The 15619-nt window shown below is 39.8% G+C and overlaps 1 protein-coding gene across 4 annotated transcripts in view; it reads left to right on the top strand.

Moving 5' to 3' along the window:
* Positions 1–15037, top strand: part of mtcl1 (microtubule crosslinking factor 1) — a 214643-nt gene extending 199606 nt beyond the window's left edge. For 3 of the 4 annotated variants that reach the window (XM_073047438.1, XM_073047446.1, XM_073047429.1), the window contains exon 15: positions 13233–15037. In XM_073047438.1, the coding sequence (XP_072903539.1) occupies positions 13233–13442 (210 nt within the window). In that variant the 3' untranslated portion in view covers positions 13443–15037. The remainder of the gene's footprint in view (positions 1–13232) is intronic. The other variant, XM_073047457.1, reaches the window with a different exon arrangement.
* Positions 15038–15619: the final 582 nt, after the last annotated feature.

The raw sequence follows: 15619 nt of genomic DNA, 5'->3' as shown, positions 1-15619 counted from the left end.
TGAGTATTCTGGGACATTTTACTTTCAGTTCCCCTACATTATGGACATTACGGATACCCAAGTACAAAAACAGCTATTTGAATCTGAAATAAAACCAGAACATGCTGGAAATGTTCAGCAGCTCAGACAACCTCCATGGAGAGAAATATTTCAACTAAGGAATCTTTCAACAAGAGGAATTCATCACCCAGAACGTTGGGCACCATGGTAGCATAATGGTTAGCACCACGATATCACAGTTTGGAGCATTTCCAGAGTTCAGTTTCAGCGCTGTTCTGTAAGGACTCTCTATGCGTCCTCCCCTTGAGAGGCTCTGGGTCCTGCGGTTTCCTCCCACAGTCCAAAGAATTGTGAATTATCCCATGATTAGGTTAGGGTTAATCGGGTCTGTCGGGGGTTGCTGGGGCAGCGAGGCTCAAGGACCAACTCTGCACTGAGTGGCTAAGTAAATAAAATAAATAGCTTTTCCAGCACTTTTTGCTTTAATTTCAGAGTTTGCTATGCAAGTTCCAGTACATCATTTGTACTTTAGCAATGGAATTAATTATATTTCTCATCTAGAAACTAGCATCGACCCTAACTCATTTACATTGTTGTGTAGCATCTGCACGTTAACCTCAAGCTGCACAATGTTCTAGCATGGAAACATATCATTGTTCCATCATCATCACGGAGTCTAAATCCTACTACCTTAACAACAGCACTATAGATGTATCTGCACTAGAAATACTGCAGGGGTTCAAGAAGGTAGTTCAGTACCAGTTCCTCAATGACAATTAAAGATGGCAGTAAGTACTGTTCTTCCCAGCAATGATCAGGCCCCAATAAATGAATATGTTTTGTTTTCATCTGCACTCTCTGTGGAATTAATAAAGGGAGGGCGGAATCTGTATAAGAGTGCTTTTATCCTTTACCACATGATAGCAAGAAATAGGTTGGGATCTTCATGAAAGAGGCAAGGTCAGGCTGATTTTTATAATTTTTTTCTCTGTGAAGGAGCCATTTGTAAATAGTATCATTTTGCCAATAGACAAACATTAATTTGCTAGCAGGGATTCTCTGTAAGTGATTATGTACATTAAATCACCTTCCCCCTGCAACAATGTAAGCTCCAACTGAAACAGTGTTGTAGTTATGAAAACTTTCTTTATTAGAATCAGCATGTGTGGTGAAATTTGTGGTTTAGCGCCAGCAGTACATTGCAATAAATAATAAAAACTATAAATTACATTGAGAATTACTGTATGCAAAAGTTTGGGCACCCCTGGTCAAAATGTCTGTTACTATGACTAGTTGAGTAGAAGATGAACTGATCTCCAAAAGTCATAAAGTTAAAGATGAAGCATTCTTTTTCAACATTTTAAGCAAGATTAGTATATTTTTGTTTTGTACAATTTTCGAGTGAAAAAACAGGAAGAAGCACCATGCAAAGGTTTGGGCACCCCAAGAGATTTGAGCTCTCAGATAACTTTTACAAAGGTCTCAGACCTTAATTTGCTTGTTAGGGCTATGGCTTGTTCACAATCATCATTAGGAAAGGCCAGGTGATGCAAATTTCAAAGCTTTATAAATACCCTGACTCCTCAAACCTTGTCCCAACGATCAGCAGCCATGGGCTTCTCTAAACAGCTGCCTAGCGCTCTGAAAATTAAAATAAATGATGCCCACAAAGCAGGAGTAGACTATAAGATAGCAAAGCGTTTTCAAGTAGCCGTTTCCTCAGTTCATAATGTAATTAAGAAATGGCAGTTAACAGGAATGTTGGAGGTCAAGTTGAGGTCTGGAAGACCAAGAAAACTTCCCAAGAGAACAGCTCGTAGGATTGCTAGAAAGGCAAATCAAAACCCCCATTTGACTACAAAAGATTTAGCGGACTCTGGGGTGGTGGCACACTGTTCTACTGTGCAGTGACACCTGCACAAATATGACCTTCATGGAAGAGTCATCAGAAGAAAACCTTTCCTGCGTCCTCACTGCAAAATCCAGCATCAGAAGTTTGCAAAGGAACATCTAAACAAGCCTGATGCATTTTAGAGGCAAGTCCTGTGGGCTGATAAAGTTAAAATAGAACTTTTTGGCAGCAATGAGCAAATTTATGTTTGGAGAAAAAAGGGTGCAGAATTTCATGAAAAGAACACTTCTCCAACAGCATGGGATTGGATCAATCATGCTTTGGGCTTGCGTTGCAGACAGTGGCACGGGGAACATTTCACTGGTAGAGGGAAGAATGAATTCAATTAAATACCAGCAAATTCTGGAAGCAAACATCACACCGTCTGTAAAAAAGCTGAAGGTGAAAAGAGGATGGCTTCTACAACAGGATAATGATCCTAAACACACTTCAAAATCCAAAATGGACTACCTCAAGAGGTGCAAACTGAAGGTTTTGCCATGGCCCTCACAGTCCCCCGACTTAAACATCATCGAAAATCTGTGGATAAACCTCAAAAGAGCAGTGCATGCAAGACGACCCAAGAATTTCACAGAACTAGAAGCCTTGTGCAAGGAAGAATGGGCGAAAATCTCCCAAACAAGAATTGAAAGACTCTTAGCTGGCTACAGAAAGAGTTTAAAAGCTGTGAATTTTGCCAAAGGGGGTGTTACTAAGTACTGATTATGCAGGGTGCCCAAACTTTCGCTTCGGGCCCTTTTCCTGTTTTGTTATTTTGAAACTGTTAAAGATGGAAATAAAAACGTAATCTTGCTTAAAATATTAAAGAAATGTGTCATCTTTAACTTTATGCCTTTTGGAAATCAGGTTGTGGCAACCCACACCGCTACAAGGTCATCTTTTACTTGCTTAGCTATTCACAGTAACAGAAATTTTGACCAGGCGTGCCCAAACTTTTGCATGCCACTGTGTATAAAAAAAATAAAAACTGCAGTGCAAAAAGAGGGGGAGAAGTACTGAGGTAGTGTTCACAGGTTCATCGTCCAATCAGAAATCTGATGGTGAAGGGGAAGAAGCTGTTACTGAATTGTTGATTGTGTGGCTTCATACTCTTGTACCTCCTCCTTGATGGTAACATACCCCTCGTATGTTACCATTGAGTTTGTGCAAATAAAAGTATTAAAACAGCAGTATAAGAAAATTAAAAGTACAGATTTGTCCTTAGTCACGTGTGTTGCATTCCATTTCTGAAATTGATTCCATTGAAACATTTCAGTCAAATAAAGCTTTATTCACGATGGATCTATTGTGACAGCATTCATCCAAACCATATTGCTAAGTTTTTCAAACATGACTCAGCTCTTAGAAACTGTTTGCCTGTGTACTTGGGCTGGTGTTTATGACATAGGAAAATGCCGCCTTGTGTAGCAGATTTACTGCGCTTGGGGATTTTTATTTTGATATTTCTCCAGTTCATGAAGGTTGATCATTGTATTCTTCCCTCACCTGAGCTCTTCACGCCACATAATAGTACTTAGTGACTTACTGATTAAGCCAAGACTTGTTCATGCTGGTTTTTGAATTGGAGGCACAAGAGATTGTAGATGCTGAAATCTGAAATAACAAACAAGTTAGTTCAGAGATTTCCCTGTATCTTGTTTGCTGCTGGAATTTGAATTTCTCCATGGCCCTGCTTGTACTTTTGGTGTTCCTTACAACACTCCAGTACATCTGCAATCTTCCAACTCTGCCTTGCTCAGTATCCCAGTGCTTAATTGCTCCAGATTTGGCAATCTTGCCTTCAGCTACCAAGACCCAAAGCTATCCTCTTCTCTTCAAATTGCTACTTAAATCTACCTCGGTGGTCAAGGACAGGAAATGCTGGAAATACTTAGTAGGTTGATCAGTATCTGAAAAAGCTGAGAAAGAAATGGAGAGAATAGTTTAGATTGAAAATTTATCAGAATAAGAGAAGTTAGGAAATAAACTTTTTAAATTGCAGAGAGTGGATAGGGATGAATACAGCCTCCTCTAATCTCTGTAGTCTCGCTGACATTGAATGATATACCGTAGATTTCGCACTACTGAGCGCACCTGATTAAAAGCCGCTGGCTCTAATTTTAGAAAGAAAATCAATTTTGTACTTGTACAAGCCGCACCGGATTTTAGGCCGCAGGTGTCCCACGTTGTAATATGAGATATTTACACAGAAAGATATTACACGTGAGGATTTTTTAACTTTTAATTAAATCCATATGGTAACATAAACAAATACATATTGCAAATGCTTTTTTTCGAACCGTGCCTGTAACACGGCTACTTTTAAATATACATACGTATCGGTAACACACAAATTACGTTGCGTATACATTCCAATATCTCCTAACGACTGGTAAAAAAATATATACTGCAGCCTACCAGGAAAAGTTATTGATCGCCTTTAACTTAAAAGCAGCGTTTCGCGCTGGCCTAATGCCCCCACCTTCCCGTTTATCGCAAACCGGTATTTCCCACAAGACGCGGCGAAACCGGATGTGACGTCATAGTATCCCGGGATGTAGTACTTCTAACTTTAACTAGAAAATACTAACAAATGAATTACTAAGCGAAAATATTATAAACTAAATAACTGCCATAAAGGCAGCACAATGCTTTTCTTCGAGTGTTTTCCATGTTGATGAGGGTGAGTACAAATGACTGATTTACAATAATTTAATTGTGAAAGTGCGCTTGATTTATCGTACAATTTCATTGGACCTCTGTGAACTACTCATCAATTTTATTGGTCTACTGTTACGAGGCAAAATGTTTTTGGTGGCATGAAAAAAAATCATGCATTAGCCGCACCGTAGTAAAGGGCCGCAGTGTTCAAAGCTGTTCAAAATGTGGGGAAAAAGTAGCGGCTTATAATCCGACATCTACAGTAAATGGTTGTGGTGCTGGCTGAGAAAGGGTTGTGAAGATGTTTTAATCATAAATGAGCCAAGGAGAGGCAATGTAAATAGAACAAAGTAAATGTTAACAGTGGGAGAGGAAATAAACTCATAAACATTGGAGTTAAGCTACAAATTAGTAAAACAGAACACTGCAGATGTTGGAAATCTGAAATAAAAGTAACGAATACTGGTATATTCAGTAAGGCAAATTCTATAGAGAGTTAATGTTGTTGGTTTAAGAACTTTTATTAGTTATGGCTATTTTTGATACTGCACAGAAATGAGCCATTAAAGCCCACCTCATCTATATCATTCCTGCTGCCTATTTACACTAATCCTTTTCACCTGCATTAGGCCTGTATCCTTTTTTGCCTTTTTTTAAAATCCGAGTACCAGCAGAAATGCTTTTCAGAAAATGCTGGTTATCTGAAATTCTTGAATTCACAGTTAATGCCTAGCACTGTGATGTGCCAAATAAGACGTCGTTCCTCAAATATTTTTGGAATACTATAAAAGGCCAAAGAGAGAGTGATAAGAGTTGGGGGTGGGTGGGATGGTAAAATAAAGTGTTAAGCATTTGGAAGCTCAGGGTCATTTTGCAGACTGAACAGAGATATTTTGTGAAGCATTTGCCCAGTCAGCATCTGTTTTTTCTGGTGCAGAGCAGACCACAATGTTAACACTGAATGCATTTCTGTAACAGGTTTCTTAAGGTTGTTATAGCGGGGGATGGAGGTGGGGATTAGCTCCCACTACCTACTAATAGTCTCCAACAACCAAGTCCAGCTCCTGTTCTTCACGTGTGGATTAGCTACTTAGCCCAGTGGAAAGGTTTCTACTGTCAGAAGGGGCAAAGGCTGGGGTTACTGATGCCTTAAAACTGGTTGCTTCAGGCAGATGGGGCTCGTCAGCTGTGGTTGGCAGCTCGTCTAGGAGAGGGAGAACTCTGATCTCAAACCTCCACTTCCTTGCGCTGCCACTCGTGGGGAAGGCTTCTGGAGTAAACCCCAAGGAAAAGTCCAGAGCTGAGGTCCCAAAGGCAGCCAGCCGTACACTGAGTTCAACATTGACTGGCAAATCCTGTGACATCGCTGGTGCAAAACTGTATCGGTCTCTGCCATTCATTTGGATTCATCAGCTGCAGGGAGAAGGTGAGCCTGCTGCATGGGCAACAGCTTGCTCTCCATATCATACTACCCTGGCTTGTATATCACATAGACCGCTGGGACACAACACCCATGGCCGACCCTGACCAACGGAGGGTCTCAAGGGCAAGCACTAGACAATGAGAAGTGTGTAGATCCTGAATTGGTGGGGATAAGATGATAGGGCAGGTGTTGTATCTCTTCAAAATCTTGTTTCAAAATCTTCTCCAGTGTGGCATGAAGTAAAGTTTTGTTAAATGACACTCCTGTTGAAGCAGCTTAGGAAGTTTAATGGCTTGAAAAAGTTCTTTTAAAAAAATCCAAATTGTTGCAGTTGTTCAAATTGTAAAACCTACAATACCAGATTGACAATTTCTGGTCTGATGCAGGATGTGCCTGACACAATTCTCATGAAGAAAAGCCTAATAGAATGTTGGAAATCTGGAGTAAATATCTCTATACCTATCCAGTAGATTACAATAATTAGAGTACTGGTCAAAATTTGCCATGTAACAACGAAAAACAAAAGAACAAAGCAGTTAGTATTTCAGTCAGTGTCTGTGAAAAGTGTAGGGATTGTATTGATTTTGGTGTCCTGTTCAATTAGTCTAAATATCTCTTTTTCAACTGTCTAGGATACATTGATTTAATAGTGTCCTGAATTTCTGTGATTCTGTATTACTTCCCCCTGCCAACAGGAACTTTGATCTTTTTGGCTCCAGGCATTAAAACATATTTTATCAATTTTGTATAGAATTTTTTGATCCAGATTATATTGTGGATAAAATTACCCAATTTGTGAAGCAGCTTGCTAACTGCTCACTCAGCATTTCAGTTTCAACAAAAAAAATCTTCAATTTGATTCAAAGTGATTTAGATTTCTGCTGGATGTTGATGAAAATCCCATACTGCAAATCAACCATATCACTTCATTTGAGCAACTAGAATGTAGGAATTGAGAGTAATATTCCGGATATGCCAGCAATGCAGAATGATAGGAAAAAGTAATACTTCAGTACAAGTCCTTCTCTTATGTTGTACACAGAGGGAACATGAATCAAATCCATTGTCTAGGTCAGGGTAATGTTTTACAGTGAGGCATGAAGGAAATGTGAGATTAACAGAGGGAGGTGGCAGAGAGAACTGGGGAGGCTGGCAGGAGGCAAAATGGATAAAGGTGAGGATGGAGAAATGGACTTCAATGGAGAAGACTGACGGGCAAAAGATATGCACCGAGACTTGGTTCAACAGCTATTTCAACAAATTCTGGTCATGATTCCACTTCCATTTACACCTCCTTTAACCGAAGCACCATTTCCTACACTCATTAGTCCTTCAATCTTTCCAGCCTTCTCGTTACCACAGATCTCTCCTTTTGCTCTTCCCTCCTGATCTGCAATTGGCCCCGCATTTTATCTCTGATTAATATTTTTATCTTTAATATTGTCAAATTCTGGTGAAAGCAATTCAGCAACCTCACATATCCAGTGTTCCATAAACAGCAGAAATGTGATGACACAGAAGGAGTTGGGGGAGGGGGTAACAGAAGCTTAACTAGCATCACAGTCCAGATATGAGGAAGCAAAGAAGATCTCAATGTAACACCGTTCCACACTGCTAAGTAGATAGTCCAGCCATATTCAAGGCCATGTTTTTTAGGCTTAGTTCAAGTTTCCTTGGAGTGAAGCAAAGAGCCAAGGACAGAGAGTCCTTATTGTGAATGTGTTATAGATGTCCAAAAGCTCGTTGCAAGGACTCAGGCTGATCAAATGAATGTCTGTAGTGAGATGCTGAAGATGTTCTATAGGTCAGTTGTGGAGAGCGCCCTCTTCTTTGTGGTGGCGTGTTGGGGAGGAAGCATTAAGAAGAGGGACGCCTCACGTCTTAATAAGCTGGTAAGGAAGGCGGGCTCTGTCGTGGGCAAAGTGCTGGAGAGTTTAACATCGGTAGCAGAGCGAAGGGCGCTGAGTAGGCTACGGTCAATTATGGAAAACTCTGAACATCCTCTACATAGCACCATCCAGAGACAGAGAAGCAGTTTCAGCGACAGGTTACTATCGATGCAATGCTCCTCAGACAGGATGAAGAGATCAATACTCCCCAATGCCATTAGGCTTTACAATTCAACCGCCAGGACTTAAGAACTTTTTAAAAGCTATTATTAATGCTTTTTGAGATAGTGATTTAGATGCATATCATATTTTTTACTGAGTTAAGTATTGTATGTAATTAGTTTTGCTACAACAAGTGTATGGGACATTGGAAAAAAAAAGTTGAATTTCCCCATGGGGATGAATAAAGTATCTATCTATCTATCATAAATTTATTGAATTATATACCAGGGAAAACAGCCCCGTTGGCCCAACTCATCCACAAATCACGATGCCTATCTAACCTAATCTCATGTGCCTGCTTTTGGCCCGTCTCACTAAACCTTTCCTATTCATGAGCCCGTTCAAATGTTTTTTAAACATTGTAATTGTACATTCCTCTGCTGTTTCCTCCAGCAGCTTGCTTCATATATCCCCTACCCTCTCTGTAAAAAAAATTATCCTCAGGTTACCTTTAAAGCATACCTCAACTCACCTTAAACTTACGCCCTTTAATTGTAGACCCCATTACCCCAAAAAAAAGACTGTGACTATCTGCCATATAAAGTACTGTGCAAAGGTCTGTAAAGGTCACATACTGTGTATGCAGCTACAGTGCCTCAGATTTTACACAGTAGTGCATTTGTCAACATGGAGTGGAGAGCAAGTTTATAAATCTGGCAGGAGCAAAGGATGTTGGCAATGATGGGGGTGGAGCACCTTGGGAGAGGTGTGGGACAGGTGGCAGGGTGGGGGAAGGCTTGCACAGGTTCAGACACACCCAGCCCTGACACACCAGGCAAGGTCATTTGATTCCTAACAATTGGTTTATTGATCATTTAAGAACATCTCTCTGGTGCTTCACACACCCTCGCCTCTCTCTTCCCCTTTTCCCAGCCACAATTCCCCACTCTCTGCTCCCTTCCCAATCTCAGCCCACGATAGAGACCCATATCAGAATCAGATTTATCATCGCTCATGTGTCATGAAATTTGTTCTTTTTTGAGACAGTGGTATAGTGCAGTACATAAAATTACTACAGTACTGTGTAAAAGTCTTAGGCACCCTGACTCTATATATTGTATATGCCCCTCATAATTTTATAAGCCTCCACAAATTTATGCTTCAGTCTCCCTTGCTCCAGCAAAAACAGTCCCGGTTTATCCATTCACTCAGGCATCAGTAATCATCAGGGAGGTGGTATACCAGCCTGAAGATGCACACTCGACATTCTAGAAACAGCTCCTGCCCCTCCACCATCTGAATAGTCAGTGAATACTACCTCATTATTTTTATATATTCTTACTGTATTTTATAGATTTTAAATGTACTGTACTGTAGCCTGATGTTACAATGTACAGTATATCAGTGATAATAAACCTGATTCTGATTCTCATTCCTTCCTTGTAGCTCTAGTTAGACCACACTTGGCGTATCGTGTTCAGTTCTGGCCCCATCGTTATAAGAAGGATGTGGACGATCTAGAGAGAGTACAGAGAGAATTACCGGGATACAGCCTGGATTACATGGAAACGTTAAGCAAGCTAGGGCTTTTCACTTTGAACTGAAGAAGGATGAGAGGCAACTTGACAGAGGTGTATAAGATTATGAAAGGCATAGATAGAGTAGACATCCAGCAACTTTTTCCCAGGGCAGCAATGGTCAATATCTGAAGAAACCCAGTTTACCTGAATGGAGGAACGTTTAGGGGAGATATCAGAAGTGGGGGGTTTATTATACTGAGAGTGCAAGGTGCCTGGAATGCATAGCTGAAGTGGTCGTAGATATAATAGGAACATTTAAGGGACTCTTAGATATGCACATGGATGTAAGAAGGGCACCACAATTGAATAGCGGTTGGTGTGACGTCATTACAGCTCAGGGCAGCGGAATTCAGAGTTCATTTCTGGAGTCCTCTGTAAGGAGTTTGTGCAATCTCCCCACGACCGCCTGGTTCCTTTGGATTCTCCGGTTTCCTCCCGCAATCTAACAAGTTAGTCATTGTAAATTGCCCAATGATTAGGATAGGGTTAAGTAGGTGGGTTGCTGGGTGGGACTGCCTGTTCTGCACTATATTTCTAAATAAATAAAAATTAACGACCATTTATATAAGTTGGCACAACATCAAGGGCCGAAACAACAGCACGGTGCTGTATTCTGTGTTAAGGTCTTGGAGCTAGTCTGAACAACTGGCCATGGTGAAGTGCTCACCGATATTTGAATCATGATCTGAATTGTAAGATTAAAATAGGCAGCTTTTACTAAGGTACATGTGAAATGTGAAAAGATTGAACCATTGTGGATGGAATACCAAAATCATTTTGTTTCAATATTTTTTTAGGTAATATTTTTTAATCAATGTTAATAGGATCTGAACTATTGAGCTATTGGGGCAGAGCCATCTTGAGGTCAGAGCCTAGTACTGCAGGCTGGTTGTGGATTTCCTGATTACAATATTGGATTCTGCTTTTCACCGTAACATTAATTTTTTTTTTACCATAATTGTCATTAATGTTCATTATTGGAATCCTGTCTTGCAACAAGTATGACTCTTAACTTTTTGAAATGAATTTTCTCAGATGGAACTTTCAATGCAATTTGAAATGTATTGTTGGAATGCCTTTGATCTGAACAATCAAGACTACCTTTGAGTCAAGTGCTAATATGCCAACCTGGCTGATCAGCTCTCTGTCTGAGTGTGTCAACAGTGCTCCTTATTTAGCCCAGTAACTGATTTGAAATTGTCCACAATGATCTTCCAGAATATCAGAATGCAGTTTTCCTGGGTTTTTTAATTGTCAGTTAAAACTGTAATAGGGATAGGGATGGGCTAATGGTTAATTCTGGCTGAAACTTTTGGAGAGAGAGCAGAGTTAATGTGTTAATTTGATGACCTATCATCAGAATGGAATAAATTTTACACCATATTGACAGCATCTGGCGTACTTTATTTTTGGCTGCCTTGGGGTAAAGCCCCAGCTATCAGCTGTGTAGCACCACCAGACTCCACCACCACCATATACCACGTCAATGAGAACTGCCTGGATTTCCCTCACTCTCTCCAACTGAGGTCATATATGGGAATGAAACCTGGTCCATGGAGAGCTATTACCACTTTCACCCTTCCTTCTTCGCAAAGTGAACCATTGCACGATGTGATACCACATTTCAGTGTCAGAATCAGACTCAATTATTGTCATCAGTGACATTTGTGGCAGCAGTACAGTGGAAGACATAAAAAATTACTATGTTACTATAAAAAATAAAAATAATTAGATATCATGGCCCATTCAGAAATTGATGGTGGATGGGAAGAAGCTGTTCCTAAAAAGTTGAGTGTGCATCTTCAAGCTCCTGTACCTCCTCCTTGATGGTGAGGTTTCTTATTGATGAATGCCTTCAACATCCAATTTCTGATGCTTTAATTACATAAATTGAAGTACAGAAAAAAATCACCATGAGATAACCATTAGAACCTAGCAATGCACTAGTTCACTGAACTTGTATTCCACGAGCTACGCTGAACAAGTGGAATGCAAATCACCTACTAAGGATGACAAACATTGAACTATTTGATGTAGTTCTTCAAAATCAGATTCAATAAGCTAAGAGACAGATGCTATCATTGCGATACTTAACACAACAACTGTGCCAACAACAGGATTCTTCTGTTTCCTCCTTCACTGTCTTGGGTAATATCTGTATAACTTATGTTCACTATGTTGTCTGAATCTACGTTACCATGATGCAAGTTTTTCATCACAGCTGTACCTCATCATACTTGTGCACATGACAATGAACTTAACTTAATTCCTGTTTGCTCCTATTCGGGCTTTCCCCCAGACTCAGAATGTTGGATAGTTACCTGGAACCCAGGCACGGCCAGCTTTCTCGGCTCATCCTGTATAGCAACTGTTAAGGCATGATTCAACTGTAATGCCAACACATCTACACATACCAGCAAGTTGTTTTTCAGTGCTGGGGCCAGACCTATAGTCTCCTTTGGTTGGTCGTTCTTCAGTATTATTATGCTTCATGGAAATATCTGTGTGACCCAGTTAATTTCAGCAGGGCTCTTACTTGAATATTTTCCCATCTTTTAGCTCTAAAGACAATGTGTCATTAAATATTATGGTTGTCAATGTTCAGGAGCATAAATAAATCTTTATTTCTAGTTTTAAAATTTAACTAAAGCATTGGAATAATTTATCGTATGGGTGACAGCATTACTGTGTAAAACTTCGGAAAGGAAGTGATTAATGGTTAATGGAAGTGCATGTGATTCACTTTTATTGTTGCAGGAATTGCGAGATTGATGGAACTGAATAATAGAGCTGATACCATTAACCTGAAATGTACCCCTTATCACCAAGCCAACAAAATGCTTCAATTTTCTTTCAGTTATTTGTTTAAGCAGCTTGTCCTGTTGACGTCATGAAAACAGTTCCCTCTGCCCAGCACTGTCCTAGAACAGGAACAATGACTGGTGGTAACTATGGTGCTGTTGGAATATGCTCTCCACAAAACAACATTCAGAATGTGTTGAAGTGAAAAAGATGGTTAAAAAGTGAGTTGATGGATGCCAAACTTGACAATTAAGACATGGATTTTTCCTTGTTGCCACTGCATAGGGCAACATAAATACCATTGTCTTGTTTTGCTGGTGACAAAAGAGCTTCGGAAAATAGATGATGTGGCTTCACTGTTCTCCTTTTTAAAAAGTAAAAACTACAGCAGTTTACTCAAAGCTTCATTTACATATGCATATGTATTTGCATAATTTGGGCAGAATTGCTGCTGCATATCTCCAGGGACCCAGGTTCCTTATCCAGATTTCTTAAATGAGACCAAATGGGTTTCCTTAGAGTTTCTGGTTTCTTCCTAAGGATATGCAGGTAAGTTGATTGACTATTGTAAATGACCTCCTAGAGTAGGTAAGTAGAAACCAATCAGAGGGCCATTGAACAGCAGGTGGAAGAGAAAGGGGGGGGGGGGGGGGAATAAATTGCAGAAATAAGAAGAGGGGAAAAGAGATTGCTTTGCCAGCATATGTTCCTTTTTTCTGTGTTGCAATAAGTAATGCATGGCTGCTGTGGCTTATGTGATTTTCCCATTTACATTCACCATTGCAATGTTGTAATCTTTCCTCCTCCTATTTTCTGCTTGCAAGGAGTTTCCTTGGTCCTCAGTAGCTCCACCACTGGAACCCTGCTTCTCACGGCCTGCCAGGCCAGCCAACCAGCGCCCACCATCGCGATGGGCTTCACACTCACCTTCTGCCTCACAGTCTTCATCCTCTGGGGATTTAGTTTGCATTGGTCAACCGAGTGAACCTCCTGCAACGGATCAAGAACATGACCCGGAGCACAAGCCTGCATAGTACACAAGTTAATAACAAAAAACACTAACTCACAGTCCCAATGATCCTGTATGGCGGAACTTCTACTCAACATTCAGTTATGAAGGATTCAGCAAATCAGGAATGAACTGTTGTGTATCAAACCTATAATATAACTGCTATGTCTGTGCTTAAGAATGAGAGTGCTATCCAGACAGACAGCTATAAAGACAGCAGTTTCTTTGCTTGTAATGCAGTAGTTTATGAGTGTTTATTTTATTTAGCCATATTGTTTGGCAGACAAAGCAATTTGAAAGGTGCATAGTGTAGACTTTGAAGATGCACTCATCCCATCTGTCTGCTTTTCCATCAATGGGACTGTGGGGTGAGGATTCTCCACCCCCCCCCCCCCCTCCACTGTGACCAGGTGACATGTATTCAGTTTCATTTTCCTGGCAGCTGGAAATCTTGTGATTACAGTGCAAATCTCCTAAATAAGAATGGGTAGATATGGTTTCTATGTTCCCAGTGCTACCTGTTAGATATGTCTGAAACTGCAATTGGGATGAACTTTTCTGTGTTTTTAAGCTGGATAATTTGCTTCAGGTCCAAAAGTGAGAAGACAAATATCCATTGCCATCTTGTCAAAGATGCTCTGGCTGGCCACCAAGTTGCCCTGCAGTTATGACTTAATCATCCCACCATTCCTGATGATTGAACAGAGCGAGCCATTGGACCCATTCAAGTGTGGATCTTTTATCCAGTGAAAAAAAATTACAATAAATGCAAAAAAGTGTTTTAAAGTATTACAATAAAAATTATTATATCTACGCAATCTTGTAATTCATTGCTTACGGTAGCTTCACAGTATTATCATACGGCATTGCACGCCTCAGTAGGATGGCTATGGTGCCAAGGTTTTTGTCTGTAAAATGTGTGCTATCCAAAAGAGGAAGGTTCTTGAGAAATTGAAGGGGTTGGAGTGGTCTCTCAGTAATTTGGGCTGCCTTTCTTTTACATTGCACTGTATTGGTTTCCATGTAAAATAGTCCTAATTATATTCTTTTAAAAGAACACATTAGTTTTTATTTTACTATTGATACCAGTTTGTAAAGTGCTTCATATGGATTGAAGCTTTAGTTTTAATGACACAGAGTTTACGGTGCTCTCGAGTAAAGCAAGTAAAGCTTTAGGGACAAGAAAAGAAATTATATTGAATAGAGTTTAATTTTTTTTGCTAGAGCATAAAGCAAAAAAGAATGATAAGGAGAGTCTTAATAAGTTAGTTGAATGATGGTACAATACTTGACTTGCATGCTATTGGGTCCATAGCACTTTAGTGCATGTATATAGCTACTGTACCCCAATATCACAAAAATGAACAAAATGACAAAGAATCCACTGTTACGATGTTGTGAGGTTAATCATGTACTGTATTTTAATTATTGGTGTTTCTTGCATTAACTAGGGAGAAAGCATTTTTAACTAAATTATTGTAACAGTTCAACTGTCTGTGTACAGTATTGATAACTTTTGGAAAATATTGAGATATTGTTCAAACTTAATATTGTAATGAATGTCTTTAGGGTTCAGTGTAAGACAATTTACCCATAAATAAAAAGTTCAAATTTCCAACACCTGATTTTGCTTCTCAAATCCTTTTGGAGAGAAACAACGCCTGGTTCATCTTTGCAAGTTGACATGTGTCTAGGTGTGAGAGTTTGATTGTGTGTGATAGTGAGAACGTGCATGGTTCTTTGTACGAAAGAATGTGGTTGAGTGTGCATGCAAAAGTTGATGCATCTGGCTGTGTGTGAGACCTATCCTGAAATCCGTCAAGGAATATGGAAGGAAGAATATGGATCAGGATATTCTAGGGTTACCTGTAGTCAATTGCCTTTGTACTATCTTCCACAATTTATATATCTTTTATGAATTGTATATATGATTCTACGTGCCCATGCTGCTGCTACACACAAGTCTTTCACTGCATACATGGACTTGTATTTGACAATCAATTAAACCATGACTTTAGACAAGTCAATACACTACCCACTGCTGATTTCCATCCATAGATACTGCCTGACCTGCTGAATTCTTCTAGCAGTTAGTTTTTGTTCCATTATTCCTGTTATTTTGTAATCAAATGCCTTTTTGAAACAAATCACGTCTTCCCAGTTGTTGGATGTTATGCTAACAAAAGGAACTGTTGTTCCCAG

This window comes from Hemitrygon akajei, chromosome 1 (assembly GCF_048418815.1).
Source record: "Hemitrygon akajei chromosome 1, sHemAka1.3, whole genome shotgun sequence".
Lineage (NCBI taxonomy): Eukaryota > Metazoa > Chordata > Chondrichthyes > Myliobatiformes > Dasyatidae > Hemitrygon > Hemitrygon akajei.
Note: the sequence above shows the minus strand (reverse complement) of the source record. Positions and strands in the feature narration are given on the sequence as shown.